The sequence below is a fragment of the Pleurodeles waltl genome, chromosome 2_2 (genome assembly GCF_031143425.1).
Source record: "Pleurodeles waltl isolate 20211129_DDA chromosome 2_2, aPleWal1.hap1.20221129, whole genome shotgun sequence".
Classification (NCBI taxonomy): domain Eukaryota; kingdom Metazoa; phylum Chordata; class Amphibia; order Caudata; family Salamandridae; genus Pleurodeles; species Pleurodeles waltl.
In genome coordinates this window covers 727,400,951-727,425,247 of record NC_090439.1, presented here as the reverse complement: position 1 = coordinate 727,425,247, position 24,297 = coordinate 727,400,951, and the positions used below count along the sequence as shown (strand labels likewise).

The 24,297-nt window shown below is 40.6% G+C and overlaps 1 protein-coding gene across 1 annotated transcript in view; it reads left to right on the top strand.

Moving 5' to 3' along the window:
• Nucleotides 1-24,297, top strand: part of SLCO5A1 (solute carrier organic anion transporter family member 5A1) — a 310,785-nt gene that overhangs the window by 205,049 nt on the left and 81,439 nt on the right. Inside the window, exon 5 of the mRNA XM_069220306.1 lies at nt 23,686-23,850. Coding sequence (XP_069076407.1) covers nt 23,686-23,850 — 165 coding nt within the window. The remainder of the gene's footprint in view (nt 1-23,685; nt 23,851-24,297) is intronic.

The following is a 24,297-nucleotide window of genomic DNA, read 5'->3' as shown; positions in this document are numbered from 1 at the left end:
GCCCTGCAGTCAGTGAATGTAATGTGGCCTTTGGTTTCTGGGTAGGCAACAGACAAGGGGGCTTTTAAGGGTGTGAGGGACAGTGGCCAATGGGCTAGTAGTCCCTGCAGCTAATCTGCCCCTGAAGTGATGCCTTCCTGTGAGAGTACATCACTCTTCTACCCAGAACCCACTATTTCTAGGGTCTGCCAAGATGGCAGAACCCTCCCTCAGCTGTGCAAACCCCCTAACTCACCTACAAGGTGAGGAATGTCCTTTGGAGGTGCACACCCCTTGCTTAACTAATTTCCTGCCTGCCTCACCAGGCAGGGCGGGAAGGGCTTTGTCCTCCACTGGGGGGACAGCCATGTACACAGCAAAGGTGGGGGAAGCCCTTGAGGCCCTTGAGGCTCACCACCCTGATGTTTATATCACTAGCCAGCCTGGGTGGGAGGAGGTGTGACCTCCTTCCTGCCCAGGCCCTTTGTCTTACATCATGCCAAGATGATAGCACCACCATCAGGAGGTCAGACCCTTCTCTGTAGTGGCAGTGGGTCAGGAGAGCCGACCAAAACAGTGCAATACTCGATAACGTGGTGGACACCCTCTAAGGGTGCCACCTGGGCATCTCCTTTTTAATCCTAAACACGGGCATCATGTTCTGGGTTAAAAAACACAGTGTTTGATACCAAACATGACAGAATTTGTCGGGCCATTGTAGAGTTGGACATCTGAGCAGTGGTCAGATGCTAGCCCATGTTATCCAATGGACCGCAAGTTACTTGGGCCAGCATCGCCTTTAGATGCCAGCAGGAGTGCTTATGTGCTCATGCACAAATGTCCTCACTCATGGGACAGTGCACCCTGCCCCTGGGCTAGAGGTGGCCTGCCTTAGGGATGACTGACCTGTCCCTGGGCAACAACAGAGACTCTGCCTGCACCTGGTGTGGGCAGAGTCTCCCTTGAGCAGCAGGCTTCTTGGGGAGGCAGACATTGCAGTGCTGCAGTCTTTCGTTTACTTGGGGTACTCAGGGTGGCAGAATCAGTGCTGCAGCCCTGTTGACCCCCGTTACCAAACTTGGTCTGGGTACCCTTTACTAGGGACTTACAGGAGTGGTAAGGTTTTTGCCAATTGGCCTATGAAATTCGACATACAATTTAAGAAAAAGAGCATTGATACTGGGGCCTGGTCAGCATGCCTCAGTACACTGCTAAGGTAAAAAACAACAGCATCTTACAGCAAAATTGGAGGGGGGTGACCATTCAAAAAGGACCACTTTACAACAATCAGGAGCAGGAAAGGTAAAAGGTCTATTAAATAGTACAATGCAGAAAGCAAAAAATGAAAGTCAAATCTCAGGCCAAAATTATTCTACGACATAAGCAGGAAACTGACTGACTAGGTTCCGCTTTCTAAGTTGGGGCAAACCAGACTTGGCTCACCTCCTAAACTGAGTTCATATATAACCAAATACACAGTGAAAATTGCATTGTCAGGATAATGTGATCAAATTGACAAATCAGTATTCAAAATGTAATGCAACTTCATCTAACACCATCCCAACACCATCCCCCAAATGAATATTCATATAACCCCTTTTGACTAAATGGCATTGAATGTGTCAGTACAAATCTATTTACACTCAAAATAATGAGAGTTGCATATTACCAAGAGGCCTGCAGTGGCACAGGCAGGAACATCCTAAAATTGTAGTGAAAAAGGGCTCCTCTGGAGTTTTGTGAAAACTGCATGTCATCACAGAGCATGTCGTAGTGCACATTTTGTTACGGGTAAAGTAAGGAGAAATAAAAACACACATCATGGCTGAATTACAATTCACAGTGGAAGGTAGGCCTAGTTTGAGCCTAGTTTAGACAAGCACAGGAAAATACAGTTTTACAAAGTGCAGAGGTTTATTTTAAATGTGAAAATGTTCATGACATTAGGAACACATTTTTAATAAATCAAGATCATCTCTCTCAGTACCCCATCTGAATCATTATTCAATCATCAAATTCCCACTGATCTTTTTTTATAACACAAGTTATATCATCTTCAGCTCTTGTGCCTAAATTCTTCCAAGGCCTTCATCTCATCATAAACACAAGCCTTACATTTCTCAGTTTCCTCTATTTCAACATCATGTCTGTGTTTGTCCTTTGTAGGCATTGCTGATACCTTTTTAACACACTCACAAATTGAATCCTTTTTAATACATATTACCCAAAGCAAATTTAGCAGAAGAATAAGACAAATTATACATAAATACAAATATAATAATTACTAGGCTTAGTATTTTCCTATTCACCCCCCCACTATTACTATCAAACCATTCAGCCACCTTTGCAAAACCTTTTCAAGTTTCACTGAATCACACATCAACTGATTCCCACAAGTCATGCTCTTCAAGAGCATTTGTCTCACGCACAATATTGGTTAGATCACTTATATAGAAATTGCTAAGCTTGGTATTGCCAGGGATGAAGGTGCAATATTGTTGAGCCCTGAACCCCTGACAGAGTGCTCCTTCCTTCTTAATTATAATATCTAATGCAAGGTGGGTTTGCATAATCATTGTATGCATAGCTATAGCCAAGCAATCTACTAGAGTAGCCAACTTTCTAATTTTCACACACCAGTTGGAGGAATCAAAACACCAGATACATCCATCAATACCTGTATATAGCCATGCTTTGACCATTAAGATCCATGTCATTCCTTTCATTCATCTCATATACATGAGATACATGCAGAAACACTAATACAAGATAGCAACTTCCCATTCAAATCATTGGGAGGTTAAAATGAGCAGTCTTACCACAAGCATAGTACATTCCTCTCATTACCGGTTCTTCCCTAATCAAAAACAAATTCAACTGACTCCGTACTCTTAGAATTCTCACTTATCATGCACATTAAGCCTTTCTTTTCCTGTTCCACTGTCAGTCTAGGATGCATTTTCGAATATTTGATATTTCTCATTAAATCTCTCTCCTCTCTTCCCAGTTTTTTGCTAATTCTGACTTTTCTCTCATTATTTTGTTTTATCAATGAATGCCCAACATAACTCAGTTTGCTCACAAACTGGTTGCTAGTCTTATCACATTCCAGACTAGAATGTGTAATTGATCTTAAATGATTTGAAATTGATTTTAAACCCTCGGTTTCTGAAAGTGCTTCCAAGGAAACCTTGCAGTCCACAAGATAAGTAACTAGGAATTCTTGATCCAAGAAAACATTACCAAAAACATTGCAAGACAGAGAATATGCCAGAGGAAGTGGCAAATAGGTTACACCCTCTGACATTGAAGTTTGAGGACATGTACAAGTGTAGCCCTTTTTCACTCTCATTATATTCACGCATTCTAACAACAAATTTGAGTAAACATTCTCCTTAATGTTTTCTAGAAACCTATCACAATGTGATAACCTTGTGTCCATTATACCATCATATGTAGTAGTTAACTCTTTACTACTATTTGTAGGAGGGCCACATCCAACAGGCAAGACCAAACACAAGAGTAAGCCAACTAGAGATTTTAATATAAAAACAAATAGAACTATGCAAACTTTTGAACAGCATCTATGTTTCTATAAAAATACTGAACAAAAAATCCCAAATTGTTTGAAGAGTACAAAATCAAGAAAGAATCTGGAAAACTTCAGCAATTTTAAAAAATGCAGTTAATTAACTCAAAATGTATTTTGAGGATTTATAGAAACCCTTAATCTTCATCTGTATACCTAAGTTAAAAAAATGAAACAGATTCTAACTATGAAATATTGTGTAACAAAATGTTGTCAAATGGGAAGAAAACTTTCTCTTCTTTTCTTTTATTTACTTACTAGTTCATGGTGGTTCTTCAAAATAGAAATCTGCAACCTTTCAGATCATAGACTTTCACATCTCCAACCTCTGATTCTGTATTTCCAAAATAGGACCATTGAGGAACTGAATACATTCTATCAAACACTCTCACTTTTGTTGATTTCTTAATTGATTGGTGCTTACTTCAAGGTAATCAGAGTATTGTATTCTCTTGTTCTGGTTCATCTCTGATTGTCTCTGGCCCCTGGGCATTCTTGTTAATTATTTTCCTACCCCTCACAGGCTCAGGCCACTCATCTCCTTGATGCATGTTATTATTTTCAGATTCACTTATGACAACATCTGTTTCCTTCATCTTCACTTGCCACTTGGTTTTTGATTCTGTCTCAAACAGTTTGATTCTCATCTTTCAGAGCAAGCTGTTTCCCTCTGTGTGTTCTGGAAACTCAAATGTTCAGCTTCACTCTCTGATTCCGAGTTTCTTGATTTTCATTTTGATCTGTCTGATCTTGTTGTTCTTCATTTAAAGCTTGATCTTCACCTACCTCTAGATCTATGCAGTAAACTTGAGGTTGATACTGTGAATCAGTGGTTGGTGTCACCACTTCTTCATCTGCAATCTTCATTCTGTTTGTGTGAGATGCATGGATCCACTGTGGAAAACCTCTACATTTTACAGCAGCGTTCATCCCAAAGATGACTTTATAGAGGGCTTTCCACATTGGCTCCAAACAAGACTTGAGAATGTGCTTCCTCCCTAGTACCCAGTCCCTAGGTTGGAGGATATGGCATGGTTTGTCTTTTGGCAAAGGTGTTCCCAAATTCACATGATGAGAGATAAAGCATAAACATCAGTCAGACATTTGCAGTAATCCAGTACAATGTCATCAATAATAGACACAAATGCAGCTGATGGGATGCAAGGAATCCTCATGGCCCTCCCCATGAGGACAGTGACCTCTCCCCTCATCCAGTGTGCTCCCGAGGCCCATGAGTGCTAGAGGAAGTGCTTCTGACCATTGGTGATATAGAGGCACACACACACGTTTGTCAACTTGGACTTCAGAGTGCCATTATGTCTCTTAACAATTCTGAATGCTTCTTGTCTGTAACTACAATTGAATGCTTACACAGTTTGTGAGGCTGTGCAGAATAATTTCATTGCTTCACTCTTTTTTTAATTGAGTATTCTAATCTGACTTTAAAGAAGTTGGCAAACCAAATCTAGGGATCAATTTCCTCATCAGTAGTTTGGCCACTTCTTACTGTCAGCTCTCTTAGTTCTGTAGGCATCTACCCTCCAAGACAACAAGCATACAATCACAAGTATGTACCTAAGATTTTTATAAACTGGCATCTCAACAAAATCTAATTGTACCTAGATAAAGGACCTTTGGACTTGCCTATATATTTCAGAGTCACCAAAGTTATGGCAGGTAACATTGCGTTCACACAAATGCCCAACAACAGATTTAAAGTGTGGATTGTACCAATAATTATTACAAAGTCCAATCTTAAAATCTTGACCAAGATGAGTTGGACCATGAGTTTGCCTACTCACAGAGAACAAAGTTGAATGTACTTCTCAGCTGTTACCCACACATCATTCTGGTCTTTTGTACAACCTGCTATTTCCCATTTTCTTTTCTCATTTTCTCATGATTCATCCTGAAGCTCCTTTAGCTTATTTAATGTCTAACTGTAGTTATGGAGAAACAACCTACATTTTGTATTTGGAGTTTTACATTGTCCTTGTTAATTGAACTGATCATAGCAGATTCAAGGGCAACATATTTTGCCTTATCTAAGTGGTACATATCAGTTCTTGATCTACAGTAAGCTCATTTTATTACAGACTTCTCTTTAGGTTGTTGCAGTGCTCTTAACATTTCCACAATGAAGTCACAAAAATATTTGGTGACCTCAATTGTACGAAATTGTAGACCATACCGAAAATATACTGACTGTCAGTTGCAACACTCAATCCATCAGATCATAAGCAAAATTATTTCTGCTACTTCTGGTGAAGTTACATCACACAAGTATGATGCTTTTACAGTATTTGATAAGGTGCAGACTGCAAATGCTGCTCTTAATGTTCCATTCTGGTCTCTCAGACACAGACCATCTACAAATAAAATATGATCAGCTTGTTCAAGTGGAATATCTTGTATGTCTGGTCTTGTCTTGGTACACAAATCTGTTTCATCAGTCCAATAATGTTCTCAGTCCTCACTATCACTATCCCTGTCTGCAATTGGCAATAGCATTGTGGGATTCAGGGTACCTTATCGTCTGTGGGATTCAGGGTATTGTAACTACTGATTGAAATATAGTCAGACGCCAACATCATTTGCTCATATTCGCTTAGATGATTGTTTGTCAGCTGTTGAGTTTGTCTATGAGTCAGCAAATTTTCAGCTGAATGAGGAAATAACACAGTAAGGGCCTGATTTAGATGTCGGCAGAGAGAATACTCCCTCACAAACTTGACGGATATCCCATCCACCAAATTACACCTCCCATGGGATAGAATGGGATCGCAATATGGCGGACTGGATATCGATCACCTTTGTGACGGAATATTTCCCTCCACCGACATGTAAATCAGGCCGTAGGTGCGTAACCCATAACAAACCCTCCATATTGCTGAACTGCAAGACAAACTGCTGCTACTGATTTTAGACATTCAGGAAGTGTAGCAGCAATTAGATGTAATCTGGCAGAGAAGTAAGCAACATGTCTTTGGATTTCACCATTTGTTTGTTTTACAACAAATAATGCACACACGTCTGTTTCATGACAGAACAGGCAAAAATCTTTTTCATAATTTGGCATTGCTCCAATGGGTGTGCTACAGAGTTTGTCTCTAAAGTAAAGGAAGACACTCATGCATTCTTCTAAAATGGCACAGGATCAGAAACACTGCTGTGAGTAAGCTTTGGTAAAGGCTTTGCAATGAGACAAACGTTTGGAATATACTGTCTACAGTAGCCAACCGTTCCCAAAATGTTCTCACTTCTCTTTGCACATTTGGGGGATACATTCTGAGGACTGCAGAAGCATGTCCTTTGGATACTTTTCTGGCCTCTTTCAATATGATGCCTCAAATAGATTACTTCTCTCATATAGTACTGTGGTATGGTTCCTATTTTAGGAATAGGACTGCGTAGTTTAGGGCAGCAGCACCACCGATTGTGGGCGTCTGAGTCGGTCCTACACCATCTGGAAGCTGTCTACCTGACTTTTGGCTAACTCCCATTGCCTCACACAAACCTAGAAGGTGAAGGTGGTTTGTTGCAACCTAAACACAACACTCTGACTTCTCAGGAACGTTTTGGTTAACGGACCATACCCCTTCCTCTCAGTTGCATAAAGACTCACACATGCCAAGGCAAACGAGAAAATGCAGAATAACTTTCAATATATTTATTGAAGCAATTGCATCTGATTATAAAGAGCATAGGCAGCCATAATTAGGCAGATGAAACATAACATAGTGATCTTTGTTACTATCAGAGTGAAAAAGATAAAAACTCCCACCATTTTGGTATGATCTTAAAGCCTAGAGATTCCTACCTACACTCAAATGTCTAAAACCTGAGAGCATAGAGGTGGTAACCCTTCTGCCTGTCCCAGTCAATGGGAGGTCCCCAACCCCATACCTTAAAGGCAGGCAAGGGTCCGCCAGTTGTCTGCTGGCAATCCTCTTGGTTGGCTGAAAAGTCAGTGCCAGAATCAGCAAAGCTGTCAAGGGAATGGCGTATGTTGCAGGACAGCCAGGACTGGAATGCAATCTACTGTCCTTAGGCCTGCGTGGTGTTTATTTAACAAATCTTACAGTGTTCTAAGAACAGACCTATGTGATAATATGTCTAAATATGAGGGATGGCTTCCTAACTGTTGGAGCAGCAATACTACTTAGAAGATTACATACTGAGCATGACAGCCTTGAGCAGGGCACAAACTGTAATGCGTGCGAGGGGCTGATAAAGTGTGCAACGCAAACAACTATGCTGTTGTATAGCCACTTTAGTTCTGCTTTTAGGCACGTTATTTTAGCAACTAGGCCTGCCGCTTCTGCCCTTTAGCGCAGTTACATTTTATTCTGCTTTGTTTTATTATTTTAGCAAAAAACGCATGTGCGGTGTTGTTTAATTTTCTTCATCTAGTTGTTCTTTCACCTAGGAAAGCACTGCTTTTCTAGCAAGATATTCTTTTCACTTTGTGCTTTCCACAAGGCTGCAGTGAGATAGAGTTGATAGCAAAGTGGTAAACTGCATCTCCAGTATTCACAGAAACATACACATTCTTACATGGGGACATTTTTCCAGAACATTAGTTGTTTTATTATAAAAACATTTCTTTGTCCCATATACGTTAGAGGGGGATTCCAGCCAGATGCCCATGACTGCAGGCTGATTGACTTTGCTACAGCTGTTTGCTGAGACTACTGGTTCCCTGGTCTACATGGAGATGGTGTCTCTCTAGCTCAGGTATGCAAGATGATGTCTTCACAGAGGGGAAACCTGAAGGGCAGATTAGGGCTTATCACACTGTGCTCTAACATAGCTTAGGTAGGAACCACATATGTTATGCACAGTGACAGTATTGTGGGACTTTTCTTGTGTTTCACTCTCCTTGTCACCATTTTGCTTCTAGCGTGTTTTATCATCCTAATTATTGCAATTCATGCCATTTTATCAAAGACGCAGTTGTTGTAATAAATCTTAATGAACCATTCTCTGCCTTTGTTTGTCTTTGCATGTTTGAGACTAATGTAACTGAGAGAAAAGGATGAGCTCCGATATACCACGATTTCCCTGAGAAGTAAATCATGTCATTCTCCCAGTTGCCACAATCACCCCTGCTCTTGGGCAGAGGCGAGGCTCTGCTAGTTAGCCGGAAGGCCGAATTAGGCTGACAATTGTCACATGGTGTGGAATTGGACTCAGTTCCCACTATTCAGGTGATGCTGCTGCCTAATTCCAGCAGCCTCATTAAGATAATGAGAGCCCATGCAACAATGCCTTACCAAAAAAGATTAAAATATAATAACATTGAGCTAAAAGCTGGCTGCACTAAAAAGTATGAAATTAATATAATGAATAAAATGTGTCTACTTATTTAAAGGCACAAGCTGCGAGCCTGTGGCTAAAATACGGGTGTCCAACCCAAGTACTACAGGGAACACAAAACAGTACTGCATTTTTGTGAGAGACACCTTATAACGCTTATCAGCTAGATGGTTCAAGAGCACAATTGTATCCAACATACAATTTTCTTTTGTTTTAGATGCGACCATCAGGTCATCAATATACTTCAGTAGCACTGAGTAACAGGGCAGCTGCAGACTTTGCAAATCTTTCTTTAGAATCTGACAAAAGATTGAGGGGCTATCTGTATAGTTTTGTGGTATACACAAGTATACACCAAGTGCTTTATTCAAGAAGCTGAATGGGAAAAGATATTGGCTATCTTTATGAAAGAGGAATGAAGAACGCTTGGCTTAAGTCGATGACTATGCACCTGTCTGCTTTTGCAGGAATCTGAAATAAAATCACAGCAGGATTCTGTACCACAGTACAGCATGGAACTACAATTTAGTTAATTTTTCTCAGGGCTCTGGCCTTCCTCCATTTTGCCCCTTGGAGTTTTAATTCCCATCCTAGGTGAGTTGCAGGGACTACCTAACACTTCTCTCAAAATATCCTGCTCTGTCATTTTCTCTGTTATGAGGTCCATGCCCTCCACTGCTTCACATGTAAGCTTGTACTGAGGAGTTTGGGGATAAACTGCACTTCGTTTGACCGTAATTTTAACTGGCTCTGCACTTTTAATCAACACAATTTATTTACCTGTAAAACTCCATAACTCATCTTCCACTGTAAGTCCTAAATCAGGAGCCAAATCATCTTTTGTGAGAACTTGCAATTTTATTTTAAATTCAGGATCCTTGTCCTATGTTTGAATTGCCACTCCATGCGGTGTGCCATAAATCATGCAATTGATCTTACACATAATATTGCTACCTAATCAATTTACAGGGCTCGTATCAGAAATTATAAATTTGTGATCGTTCTCCAGGAGGTACATTTTTATTGAAGCCTTATTATTAATTAGTTTGATTGAGAGTACTTAATCTTGTTTACATGAGAGAGGGGAAGGTTTGGAACCTTCATGGGATGAGCAAATCAGAAATGATACTGGGTGACCATTCAGCTCACTATCTACATATAGGCCACTCTGGTCTACCTCTGGGACCGCACCAAGCGTCCTCCTCATCCTCAGGCACCATATTCGTGAATTGATCACAGTTCCTGAAACTGTGGAAAATCATTATTACTCATTAAAGGACTTTATTGGAAAACAGGTATTTTATTTTTCATGTTTGCTGCATCGTTTGAGCTGCAGGCATATGTGTATTAAAGTGGCTCTGATTTGTCATGTTCTCTGCAGAAGATAGTTAGGCTGGGACAACTATCCCAATTGGCTGCATCTGGTTTGAATTCTGCTGCATCTAGGAACAAAATCATTTTGAATTCAATCTGGATTCTGTCTACATTTTCCTTTCCAGTGACCAAGGCACCTGTAACAGTGGCAAGTAGTACACTTCTTCAACATGTTAAGGTTTGCTTTGGTTCCATTCAAGTTATTCACAAAACCTCTACCACTACACTGAGGAATAACATTCAACACTAGTTCCCTGTACACTTACTGCTTGTATGTTCAAATTTGCACCATCAACAGAATCAGAATCAAAACCCAAATCTACCACCTTGTTCTTACTGTTTCTCTGAAAATACTTGCTCTGCCCGATCATTAATTTCTCTTTCAATTTGCTCTGTTTGATGCAAAGCAATCACTACTGTACTTTGTGGATTTGAGAATTTCGTCAATACTCTAAGGGGGTGATTCCAAGCTTGGCGGGCGGCGGGAGCCGCCCGCCAAGCGGGAACCGCCAGAAGACCGTACCGCGGTCAAAAGACCGCGGCGGTCATTCTGGGTTTCCCACTGGGCTGGCGGGCGACCGCCAAAAGGCCGGCCGCCAGCCCAGCGGGAAACACCCTTCCACGAGGAAGCCGGCTCCGAATGGAGCCGGCGGAGTGGAAGGGGTGCGACGGGTGCAGTAGCACCCGTTGCGAATTTCAGTGTCTGCTAAGCAGACACTGAAATTCTAAGTGGGGCCCTCTTACAGGGGCCCCACGACACCCCATACCGCCATCCTGTTCCTGGCGGCCGAAACCGCCAGGAACAGGATGGCGGTATGGGGGTCGGAATCCCCATGGCGGCGCAGCAAGCTGCGCCGCCATGGAGGATTCCCCTGGGCAGCGGAAAGCCGGCGGTACACCGCCGACTTTCCGTTTCTGGCCGCGGCTGTACCGCCGCGGTCAGAATGCCCAAAGGAGCACCGCCAGCCTGTTGGCGGTGCTCCCGCGGACCACGGCCCTGGCGGTTTTTACCGCCAGGGTCAGAATGACCGCCTAAGTCTGCTAACATATCATACTGTGCTGTATATGAGAACTAAGCTCTAGAAGCAAACCCATTACAAACACTGATATGAATCTGCTAATGCCTTCTTTTGTCAAATCTTTGACTCCACAGTACTTTTAACAAATCTGCACCAGCCTTTTAGCACTGGCATGTACTGATTCTTGTTGCTCTTGATTAGCCCTCACGATCTTCCACCAAGTCATCTCTTTCTATGGAAGTTTCTGTTCCAGATGCGCAATCACTTCCTTAAACTTTTCCATAACAATATTAGCTGGACCAGAATGAGGAGGCACTCTTTGAGACTCTGGTGTTGGTTGTTTTACAGCCACCTTGTACTCAGCCCACAAATCTTAAGACACAATTTCAAACTACGTATTCAAATCTACCCAAAGTACCTTTGAAATTTTCAGTATTCTCTCTACATCTGTACAACATTTAGCCAGATCTTCCCTAATGCAAGTAGATCAGATCTCCACCAACGAACACGCACAAAATCACTTTCATGCACGTCTTACAAAGAAATTCCAGTTACAACCAATTCAGGCTCACTAGCACACTTTTTCCTTTCTTCTTCTGCTTCAGCCTTTGTCTTCTTTGCCTGGCCATCTAATTTCTTACTTGATTTCTCTCCATAGCTTTTCAAATTTGACCTGTTTTTAATGTTGTTTGTTAGTTCTCTATTTATGAACATGTATGGTTGTCAAACCTATCCCCTTCACTTCATCATCACCCAGAACCATTCTATAGCTTTTGTGCAATTCCTTTCTATTAGATAGATTATTGTTATCCTCATCTGCCAAATCTTCAAACCAAGCATATGCATTACTTACACCTAGCTAACTCTTTCCTCAGAAATCTCAATTCATTCACATTAAGGGGGTCATTACGACCTTGGCGGCCAGCTACCGCCGCCCGCCAGGCGATAACCGCCGTGCGGCCGCCAATGCAGCCGCACTCGCGCGGCCCCCATTATGACATTCCTGCTGGGCCGGCGGGCGCAAACCAAGTTTGCGCCCGCCGGCCCAGCGGGGATGAGGCCGCAACATAGGAGCCGGCGGTGTTGCGGCCGTGCGACGGGTGCAGTTGCACCCGTCGCGCTTTTCACTGTCTGCTATGCAGACAGTGAAAAGCTGGCCGGGGCCCTGTTAGGGGGCCCCTGCACTGCCCATGCCAGTGGCATGGGCAGTGCAGGGGCCCCAGGACACCCCTTACCGCCAGCCTCTTCCTGGCAGTGCAAACCGCCAGAAACAGGCTGGCGGTAGGGATTTCATAATCCCCTGGCGGATTATCACTGCTGGGGCTAAAATGGCGGGAAACCGCCGGCCGCGGTCGTAATGAGGGCCTCCGTACCGCCAGCCTGTTGGCGGTACGGACGCTACATTACGCTACATTACCCCTTGCGGTCGTCGGAATGACCACCTAAATGTAGTCAATTCTTCTATGCCAATAATTGCCTGCAAGATTTCTGCAAATTCAGTCTTAAATTTGAGAATATTCACTTCTCGCAATACTTGTTCACTTGGTTGTACTATAGACACAGTAGTAGCTGTATCAGTAAGAGGAACGGCTGTATCAGCAGGTAAACTAGCATGATCAGTAATAAGTCTACTAGGACTTGCCTCATTTGCAGGTGGTGCAGTAGACACTGTGAGTGGATGTTCACTCATACCTGGATCTTGTGCTCCCATAGCTTGAGGTGGTCCGGGTGTTTATAAAGCATATGGAGGAGGTTTGTAATCTAGTAAACCATCTAAAAACATATCCTCCTCATCTGATTTGTCCTCTGTCTTTCCTTTCTTTCCTTTCTTTTAATTTCATCCATTTTGTCATCGATTTTCCTCTTAAAGAGTCACTTTGGCAACTATAAGTAACACACCCACACCCAGCATCATACGCTCTCTCTATGCTCTTTCCTGAGTACCCCATTTTCTCAATTGTGACACAATCCCATGCTTTGAACTGTACAGGTCTAGGTTGCAGTTTTATCTCATATGGCATACACCTCACATAATCAAGCTTTCTCAGTTCCCTCTAAAGGAAATTGCATGTTCTTGTCATTTAATGTGATCTCATTCCATGCACATGTGTAGAGCTGAATTCAACATCATTTTGTACACAGGAGAATTCTCTTGACGAATCTTTTGTACTTCCATAATGAAATCTTTAGAGTTTTTCAGTGCAGCACCCATTTCCCCTCAATTAGATTAATCACTGAACCATGTGATATAAACAAAGGAAATCAACCACTTGCAGTGCAGTTACAGCAATAAACCACCAATCACAGCATGATCTTCATCAAAACTGGAAGCTCACTGTGACGATCAACAAATTGCTGCACAGCTTGCTATGTAGAAAGTCTGGAGAAACTACAGAACCACAAACAGTTTCTTGTTTGGGTAACCTACATACAGGTAAAGAAAAGAAGGGAAATCATTGTTATTCGGAAAGTGATTAATACACTTTGGCACTAACAATCACACCACAGCAAGATTCTGATGAGTAATGACTCACCCTTTTATCATCGTGTTTACTCCTGTTCATCAAAGAATAAACAAACACCAATCTAGGGCAGAACACATTCAACTAGACATTTACAAAAGATTTAGTAATTCAGGAAAGTCACTTTGCAGACACGTTCAACAAATAAATATATCGCAGGATCTTTATTTCGGTGAATCTGTTTACCAAACCAAGAGAAAACTCAACACAAATCACAATAATTTGATAATTAAATTTTTTAACACATACAATGCCTACATTTTTCAGAACAATAAAACCAAAACTCCACAATCTATTGTCCCACAAATATAACATCATCAAAATCACAGCAATCAAACCCCCTAACAACCTGCAGATCAAAATTGCAAAACTAAAGAGCTTGCACACAGTATATTTCATGACTCCAAAAAAACCTGCATGCATCAATATCTCAGGCAACAAGTACTACAATGACAGTGAAACAAATGCAATTGATCAAACTGCATCTGCATCAGGCTCACCAGAATGCTTTGGCACTTCAGAACTCTATACTGCTGGATGTCCAGTATAAAGGACATTGCCGTAATACATCTACAACAGGATCAGAGAACCCACCACTGTGGAAGGTTTCTCTGTGCGAATAAACAGTAGAATATTATTCAGTACCATTCACAATTTTTCCTTTAATGTTTAGGCATCATTAATTTTAAAGCATGATACAAGCAGGTCATTAAACCTGTTCAGAATTTTACTATTTTCAGAACTGCATGTCAGATGTGCTAAAGTGAAGTAACTCCTCAAAGAATGTGGTAACAGATTTGCAAATAAATGCTATCCGTGTTGGACAGATTCCCATTTGTAATCATTTTGGGCAGTCTTGGGGAAGCAGACTGTGGACCAGTGGATCATTGCCTAATTATTATGATATATTCCCAAATGGACAAACAAATGTAAGCACCACCCATTCCTTTAAGAAACAAATAGTGACCTGCCTGATTAATATTCATTAGGCACCTTGTTCTGTCCCCCTTTGTGACTGGAGATTTTTCAGCACAAGCCATTAGTATATGAGTTGCATCACAAAAACAGAAACAGGTCACAAGTAGTTGATACAGAATTAGCAACCATTATTTGAGACATGCCTGTTTGTACATCTGGCCCTGTATTGTATTGCAGATGTATTCTAAAGTATTGGATTTCACATACTCAATTAGGGTTTATTTATACTAGATTTATTTGAGATTCTTGTACATATGTGTCAAAACAACAGTCAATATGATTTGGACACTCATTTCAGTAGTGTAGCTGAGAGGATACTGGAATTAGATTTTGCAATCCACCCCTCCTCCATTGACCTTTCGCTATGCATGTACACACAGCAAGATAAAGAGGACTTAAAAGCACATAATAAGATGGGTCTTGGCACACCAGATGTAGGAGAAAAGGATAAGGTATCCTAGGGTTCTCATGCTAGTTCCCCATATCCCAGTCTTGCTCTTAAGACTACTGTAGAGGCAACCGTTAATAATATCACAGCTTCAGCAGGGGTAAAAACAGTGTAATTAAAGAGACCACAAGAGGCCAAACGTATCCCCTATTCATGGGATCTGGGTTAAAAGAATCTCTTAAGGAGGGAGCCCTTTTGAAACTAACTAATAACTCTGTTATCTTAGATTGAAATGAGATTAACTTAGCTCTTCATAAAATAGGGAGTAATCATAACCTTCAGCAGGCACTGTTGACAGAGTCTGCTCCAGAGTCACCAAAGAGGCTAAAAAACCAACTGGAATTGAGCAAGGATATTCCACAGGCTAAGATGAGTATATCCGATCCGGAGTGTCGCCAGACAGCAATGCAAGCAGATAGAACAGGAGAGGATGATACTTCACCTACAGAATCTCTTCTTTTTCACATTTTAGACAAATTAAGGACAATGACAGTCTCGCAGTAGGAGGCTCATAAAAAGACTGAACAACAGCTCAACCTCATTAGAATATGCAGAATTTAACTACCCAATTATCAGAGATGGAGCAATGGGTATCAGATTTAGAGGATGTAAGAGTACAGCAGGGCACCTTCACCACTAAGTTGCAAATGGGATTGATGGAAGTACAGTCTAAGACTGATGATGCGGAGAATAGGTCTTGCCACACAAACTTAAGGTTTATTGGTATTCCTGAGGGACAATAAAATGGACAAACCGTAGTTAATCTGATTTATGATTTAGTGAAAAAATATATCTATCCAGATGGCAAGGTTTAAAAACTGGATCTAACCATTATGTGAGCACATTGTGTTCCCAAAACACAATTCTCAAATGCCAAGTATCCTCTGCCGATACTTTGGGGACTATTGGATTAAGAAACTGAACCTTTCGAAAGACAAAGAAGATAAATTATATCAGGTATCAGGTAATTTTCTTTTCAATATTTTTTCTGACATGTCCACTTTAAGAGCAGACCGCAGAAAAAAATATAAGATCTTAGTTAGTAGTTTTAGCAAGTGTGGGCACATGCTGGTGTTACCCCGCAATCAATACTGAAAGTTCTTTTACGGAGGCCGATTTCAAAGTTTTCAGTCTGTACAACAAGCACAGCATTTTTTGCAATCAATTCAGCAGTCAGGTTGGAAAGAGAGTGGGGGTATGGGCACCAGCACTAGATCCAGCACCGAGGGTGGGAACCAATGAAAAGTCAGTTGATATAATAATGTGATATTGCACTGCTACTTAGGATAGTAGGTGCGGAAAGAATAATTATTTTTCTATGCTAGGCTGTTTCCCTCTTAGAGTAGTATTTTAATGTCAGTTGATATGACAATGTGAAAGTGATGAATGAAATATTGCACTGCTACTGTGGGGCTAATAGGTGGGGGAAAGAATGGAATTTTTGTCTGCTATGTTGTTTAGCTATTTGAAGGGTATTTTGTGTGCTTTTTTTTCTTTCCTTTCTCAGGTGCCTTCAGCAGCCTCAGAGGACCCTTTGGTGCCATGTAAATGCAGCAAGCTAAGAGTGGAGGGGTGGAGATTTGGGGAATAGGGGATCAGGTGGGAGGAGGTGGCAGAAGAGTAGGGCACTTTGGACGGGTCAAGCTCCAGGGTTCAATGGGAGTAGGCTGGAGTGGTGTGTCACAGTTGTAGAAGGTCAGGGGGTAAAGGTAACAGGAAAAAATGCAGTAAACCAATGGAAAGATAGTTTGCAATGTCTTGCTATAAGTTGAGAATAGTGTCATGCAATGTGAATCGCTCAAACAATAGAGTTAAATGTCAAGATATGCTAGCTTGGTTTAGATCCTTAAAAGCAGACATAATATTTTTGCAGGAAACACACCTAAAAGAAAGTGGTCACTTCCTTGTGTACCTTTGAATACATAACACAAATTCTGTGCCCCCTCACAGTCCTCACGTGGTGGAGTGGCACTTTTAATTGCACATACAGCCCAATGAGAAGTTCTCAAGGTAGTTCGGGATTGGGGTCTAATTGGATTTTGGTTAAAATACGCATGGGAAATGAATGATATAATCTTATAAACTATTACGGCCCCATAGAGGATATACCTTTTTCACTGTATGACCTTTATTCTCTTTTACAACATGAGATGGGACATATAATAATAGGCGGAGACTTTAATTTATTCCAGGATTTGTTACTAGACACATCACGTACAAAACAAACATCAGAACAAGCCCAAAACTACCAGTGTGCTGCAAGCTTTTATTCGCAACTTTGCTCTTATTGATCCATGGCAGGCACAAAACGAGTTGACCTCTCAATTGACATGGTATGCAAAACTGTATGGCAAAGCTTCGATGTTAGAGTTTCTTTCTAATCTCACATTTGATTTCATGGGGAGAAAATGCTATTTTTAATAATGCATTTTCAGATCATTCACTGATCAGCTTAGCGGTTACTTTTACAGCAACACCTGTTCCTAGATCAAGATGGTGCTTTAAAGAAACACTTCTTAAAAAAATATCTGGATCACAAAGATGAAAAGCAATCTGGGTGAATTTCTAAAGGTTGACATAGACATGGCTTCTGATTTCTCAGTATGGGAGGTTCTAAAGGTGTTTTTCAGAGGTCAGGAAATTTCGTTCTTGGCAGTATGTAGACAGCAAGAAAAAAGACAGTATACAGAGCTTTCTAAGAATTTAGGCGGTCATTTTGAACATGGCGGTTCGGCCCGCCATGCCGGCAGTGGTGGCTGAAGCCGCCAGCCGGCATGGCGGGCTGAACCGCCACATTCTGAAATGGATGACGGCCGACAGCGGCAGCCATCACCCACCGCCTGGCGGCGGGATGAAACACCATCCGCCAGGGTAGCTGCGCTACCCTGCGGATAATGTTTCAAATGCCACCAGCCTTTTCCTGGCGGGATATCCCGCCAGTAAAAGGCTGGAGGAGGGGGTGCCCCTGCACTGCCCATGCACTTTGCAAGGGCAGTCCAGGGGCCCCCGTGCAGGCCCCCGTCGTGCCTGTCACTGCCTGATTTACGGGCAGTGACATGCGCGACGGGTGCTGCTGCACCCGCGGCACACTGACATTGGCGGCGGCTCCTCATGGAGCCGCCCTCAATGTTGCGGCCGTGTTCCCCTCCAGGACGGCGGGGAAAACATTATACGGCCGGCGGGTTTTACAACACACAAAGGATTTTGGATAATGCTAAATTTACATTTTGGGACATTTTTACTGCTAAAGAAATAATTAATCATACATCCTATCTTCAGAGAAGATTATGAATTAATTTATAGGAAAATGTCTGGCCTGGTCTCTGAAACATTGTGCTAATGCTAATATCATCAAAAAGATCTTTGATCGCAAGGCCGAAACAATGTGTGTGCATTTATCTGAGATTGCTCTGATATTTTTACAACACTACACTAAAATGTATTCAGAGACTAAAGGCAGCTCAAGCTCAATTATTGAGGGCTGGTTCAGGAAGATTTATATTCTCATCTTGACCTCAGAACAGGCAGATTCTATAACTGCACCTATAACTTTAGAAGAAATACAGTTAGCAATTACGTCTGCAGCTAATGCCAAAGCCTGTGGAAAAGACAGATTGATGAAATTTATAAAGTATTCTCGCAGCAACTAGCTCCGTTCCTGGTACAACATTTTAATCAGATCCTTCAGGGATGTCCCATACCGGGATCCTTTACTGACTCTGTGGTAGTTAGCTTTCTTAAAAAGGATAAACCTGAGACAGACCCAAACTCTTACTGTGCCATAAGCCTCTTAAATAGTGATTACAAGCTTTTCACAAAAATAATGGCAAATAGGATTTCTACTGTAGCGACTTCGATTATTCACAAGCATCAAAACAGGTTTCTACCTCGGAGGTTAATGTCTTCAAACACTAATATTTTGGTGCAGGCTAATGACTTTTTTAGTCAGAAGGTGAAAGCCGCTGCTATAATGCTGGATGCACAAAAGCCATTTGATCTAGTTGAATGGGAAGTGTTAGACACAATCCTTCATAAATTTGCTTTCCTGGTGACGTTTATTAGCTTGCTAAGAAAATGATATACCGGGGCCAGAGCTTCCATAATTGTAAATAACTCTCTGGCTGGGGAGACAGTTATGAAGCATGGCACTCGTCAAGAATGCCCAATGTCACCTATCGTATTTGCATTATTTTTAGAACCTCTAGCCTGCCCTATATGTCAGGATCAATCCATTCATCCTCCTATAGCAGAAGCCCCCAAACTCAAGTTACATGCTGATGATATTCTACTTTATTTAGCGGCAAGCAAGGCAAACATTCAGCACGCTCTAGATAAAATCCCTTAATTTACAGCTATAGGTGGTTATAAAAATAAATCAGACTAAGTCGGAAGCTTTACTGTTTAATATCTCCTCTGAGATTCTTTCAGCAACTATGCGTATGGCATTTGAAGCCAGACGCCCCATTAGGTATTTAGGGGTTAAAGGTACTTCAAACTATGCTGACATATATAATCTTAACTATAAATCTTTAATAGGAAAAATACACAATCTACTACAGCACTGGGATAGTCTTCATTTAAAGACCATGGGAAGTATTTCCCTTATAGAGATGAATATTTCCCTCACATTCCATCCTACTTTTTAAATAATTAGCTAGCATTTTATCAGCTTTATTATGACCTCCATGAAATTTAAAACTAACTTCAAGCAGGATGTTATATGCATCAACGGTAGCAACGTTGTTGAGATTAGATTTCGCTTTAATCAATTCACGTAAAATCAAGGAAGATTTGGATGTTAAGTAAGTATGTTCAAGATTTTTAATTTGTTGATGTAAGGTTAGATACTGAGAATTCAACTTTTTTTTTCTTCGTGGCAGAATAAGCTTTAGTGAAAGCTCTAAATGAGGCTTAAAAACCATCCCAATTAGGAATGGATGTATCACTAGAGTGGTTAATTTGAAAAAAATCTCAAATAAAAGCAGTAGCCTCAATTATAAAAATGTGTATCAGATAATAGGGAGTTATTACATTTTCATCCGCCAGTTTTGGAGTCAGTATAAGAGAGATCAAAGAAGGACATTACTGGTGCATATTCTGAGATAAAATGTATCCGATTTTAGATGATTATATAGAAGGGAGTAAGGATGTTATAACTAAAATATAATCAATTCTGGACACTGCATGATCTATATTAGAGAAAAAAGAAAATTCAAACTTATAAGGATTGTAAGTTTTCCACAGATCAAATAGTGGTTGAGATGCGATGGGTGATTGGAATGCCTTATGGAATTAGTCTGGGTTAAATTTGCATTTAGATTTCCTATCTGTAAATAGATCCAACCATTGATTAAACTCACCAGATATAATGATGTTGGGATTTCCAATATTAGCATGCTTTACTTTAATGTTATACCAAAAGATGAGGTTTGACTGGGGGATATATATTAAGCAAAGAAATGTGTTTATTATGGATGGCATCAACCAATACTCATCGACCAATACTCATCGACCATCAGTATCACGTTCAGTAGATATACCTTCTACTTTCAATGCTTTATGATCAGTAGCTGAGGACAATAAGCTGGCCAACCAATTGTTGTTTCAATGTACCTGATTCTACATCATTACCATGGGTTTCCTGTACAAATGCAATGTGTCACTTAAGCTTAGACAAATGAGAGAGTACCTTTGTCTTTTAACTGGATGCCCAAAACCACAGGCATCCCATGAGACAATATTAAACATATTGTATACACAAGGATAAGGGTACAGGAACATGGGTAACAAGCTGCAAAAACAAAAAGGGAGACAGAATGGTACCATTTAATAAAGATAGCATTGGGTATGAATGAAGTGATGTTATGACATTAAGTGACATATGAGCACTCACAAAATAGAACAGAACATAGGGAAGAATGGAGATATAGGAAAGTAGAAGAAGAATACAGATCAAGGATAAAAATCTAGATCTGAAAAGAGAAATAATGAAAAGGAATGTCTGACGTGTCAACACCATACCAAGAACAACAGCAGAGAGAGAGTAATCAAGTTAAGAAGGAACGCCAAATATTAAGTAGATAAGAAATAAAAATAAAAAGAGTACAAGTGCAAATTCAAATTAATTAAGATTTTTGGACAGTAGTATCCATAGCATGAGAAATAAATGTCTGAAAAAACATTCTTTAATTTGATAGGATCTGCAGAGGATCTGGAGATGTTCTCATAAGTCATTTTGCATACGGAGTGGTGAAGGATGCCATAGCATATGTTAAGGTCTCAAAGCAATGTACTCCTATCCTCTGGCATTTGTCGCATTGGAGATGTCTTGAGAAATTAATATATTGTGGCCAGACAAAATAACATGCCGTTTTTCCTTGGCACATTTCGAGGTGCATAAAAGGTCTGTGAAATCAAAAAATAGCATGATGATTCCTTGATGTTTAGAAGAATGAGGTTACATATGGCCCAAGTAATGAGCTCACTGGAAATTAAGAAGAGTAGTAGTAGGAAGTTCAAGAAGCTCTTAGAAACATTTCTTCAGGAACTCAAGTAGATCAGGACTCTCAAGACCCTCTGGCAGACCATACAGGGGAACATTATTGTGACAATTCCTTTTTTCAAGGTCTTTCATTTGTAGTTTGAGTTATAGGATTTTCTGCTCAAGGAGAGGAATCTTAGTAGCCACATCTTGCAGAGAACTAACACAGTGTTCCATATCAACCATTTTAGTCTCCATAATAATCCAGCAGTCCTCAATTTGTTGACGCTTTTCACAGGTGGTACACATGAAAAGCTTTAAGCTCCTCACCTTGTCAAGGATGGTGTCAAGAACTGTATTATGAGATGACATAATAGGTGATGGAGGATAATTTTTCATCATTTTAGACTTTGTGCTGAATGAGGTGACTTTAGCAGACGCAAGGAGGTCACTGGCCATCTTTGCATAATGTGCCGTATGATGAGGAACATTTTGACTTAATTTGGTTCTGCCCATATAACAAAATAATGACTGAAGCATTGTATGGAGGTAGAAAATGTCAGACACCTTTAAAAGTAAACAGTGGTAATGGCGTAGTTGTAATTGTCTTGCTGAGCGATGAAAATATATGATAGGAAGGCTTCACAGCATCAGATGACAGGAAGACACTATGAAATAATTAAGGAAAAATCTTACCCATCTAAATCTCCATAGTAGTTGCACCATAGAGAAGTGATAAGAATTTAGGTAAAAAAAATATGAGTGAATACCAAAGAAAATGTACATTGCTGATAGGTAATATATCAGCTTATAGCAACATTAAAAGGACACTTTCACATGTCAGGAGCAGATGTGAAGGTCAATCCTTCACTTAATTGTGAGGAAGGAAATGTGACAAAAAATGATTAGTGGGCAGTGCACTGACAAAATGGCGGCCGCCTGCGTTATTTACAGAAATCACCCCCTCAGCTCCGTTTCATAGCAGGTACCTTAACCAGGGCTTAGAAGGCTGCCCTGAAGTGGATTAAAGTGATGCCAGTTTTCTAAAAATGCCAATATGAGGGAGCGCAAGATAAAATGAGAGGTGGGAGACATGTTCACAAAATGATGGCCACCTGTGCTGATTCCAGAAGTTACCGCTTCAGCTCTGGGTCAGGCTCTCAAAACAGGACTTAAAGGGGTGCCATGAGGAGAGTTAACCTGTGGCCAGTTTGTAAGAGTTGTTATTTGAGGGAGACAAAGATATATTTGAAACAAGGGTAAAGCGCTCAAAAAATGGCAGCCGCTCACACTTTACTGAACATCCCAGCTTCAGCTCCAGGAGTTCAAAGACACACTGAAAAAAGGAAGTTGCAGGGCTTCCAGGTAACATACGAGAAGCAGAGTTCTTAGGCATGTCTTGAATGGCAGTGCGTCTTGTCAGAGTGGCCTTTGTGAGGTAAATTAGCTCCATGATACGCCAGAGCTCAAGAGGAAGCTGCCATCTTGAATGGCGCAGAAGCCACGTCTCTGGAATTTGATGTTTAATACAAATATGCACAACTAAGATCTTGTTAAAAGACTGGGGAATGGCAAAAGTTATTTTGTCTAGTTTTCTGTCTTATTTCTGAACAAAAAAAAGTTAATTCAAGTTTGACATTCCAGCACCCAGAAATCGTTAATTATCATTATATCTAATTTTCTGAGTCCAACATTTTGAGAGACATCATAGCATATTTAGAAACAGAACAGGATTCCTGTTTTTTTAAACATATAAAAATCCAAGTAACATGGCTAAGGTGTGAATTTAGCAAAATAAGCACATTAGTATCCATGCTCATATTTATATAAATAAATGTAAGAAAGAACTATTTCTAAATGTGCACATTAACATTTATTATTTTCTTGCAAATACGGTATCATTTCTACTTCATATCATAGATCTCTGAACCCATTTTTCATCCATTTTTTTAAATATTAATTTCTTGTCATTTTAGACCTTCCAAGGGCAGCTGTCAGGATCTTAAGCAACATGACATTCCTTTTTGTGAGTTTGTCATACACTGCTGAGAGTGCCATTGTCACTGCTTTTATTACCTTCATTCCCAAGTTCATCGAATCACAGTTTGGCATCCCAGCTTCCAGTGCCAGCATCTACACTGGTAAGGCACTGCCAAAAGAAATGCATTGAATAATTTAACTTTTTCATTGCTGAAATGAATATATTTGTACATAAATCAAAAGGATTATGAAATTGTAGATTTGCTGGGCCATAGTCTATTTAGTGTTGTTACAGCATGATGCCAAGTGTTAACTGGAAGGTAATGCACGAATAACTTACACCACTAATGTTAATACATGAACCGGATATTGCAAAGAGGTTATACATGCCTACCTTTTAATACTCTTGAGGTAATTGTGGGGATTTTCTCAAAGGTGGATAACAAATGTTCTGAAGAGTTTCTGGAAATGTTGTTAGCATTTGTCAGAAGGTTTCATCAGAGACGGGCAAGAATTATGTATATTTATGCCGCTTTAATAAACACACTCTGGTTAGGCAGTTCTGAAGTGCTTTCTGAGAGCAATTGTTTATCTTTCTTCAGCAGGAA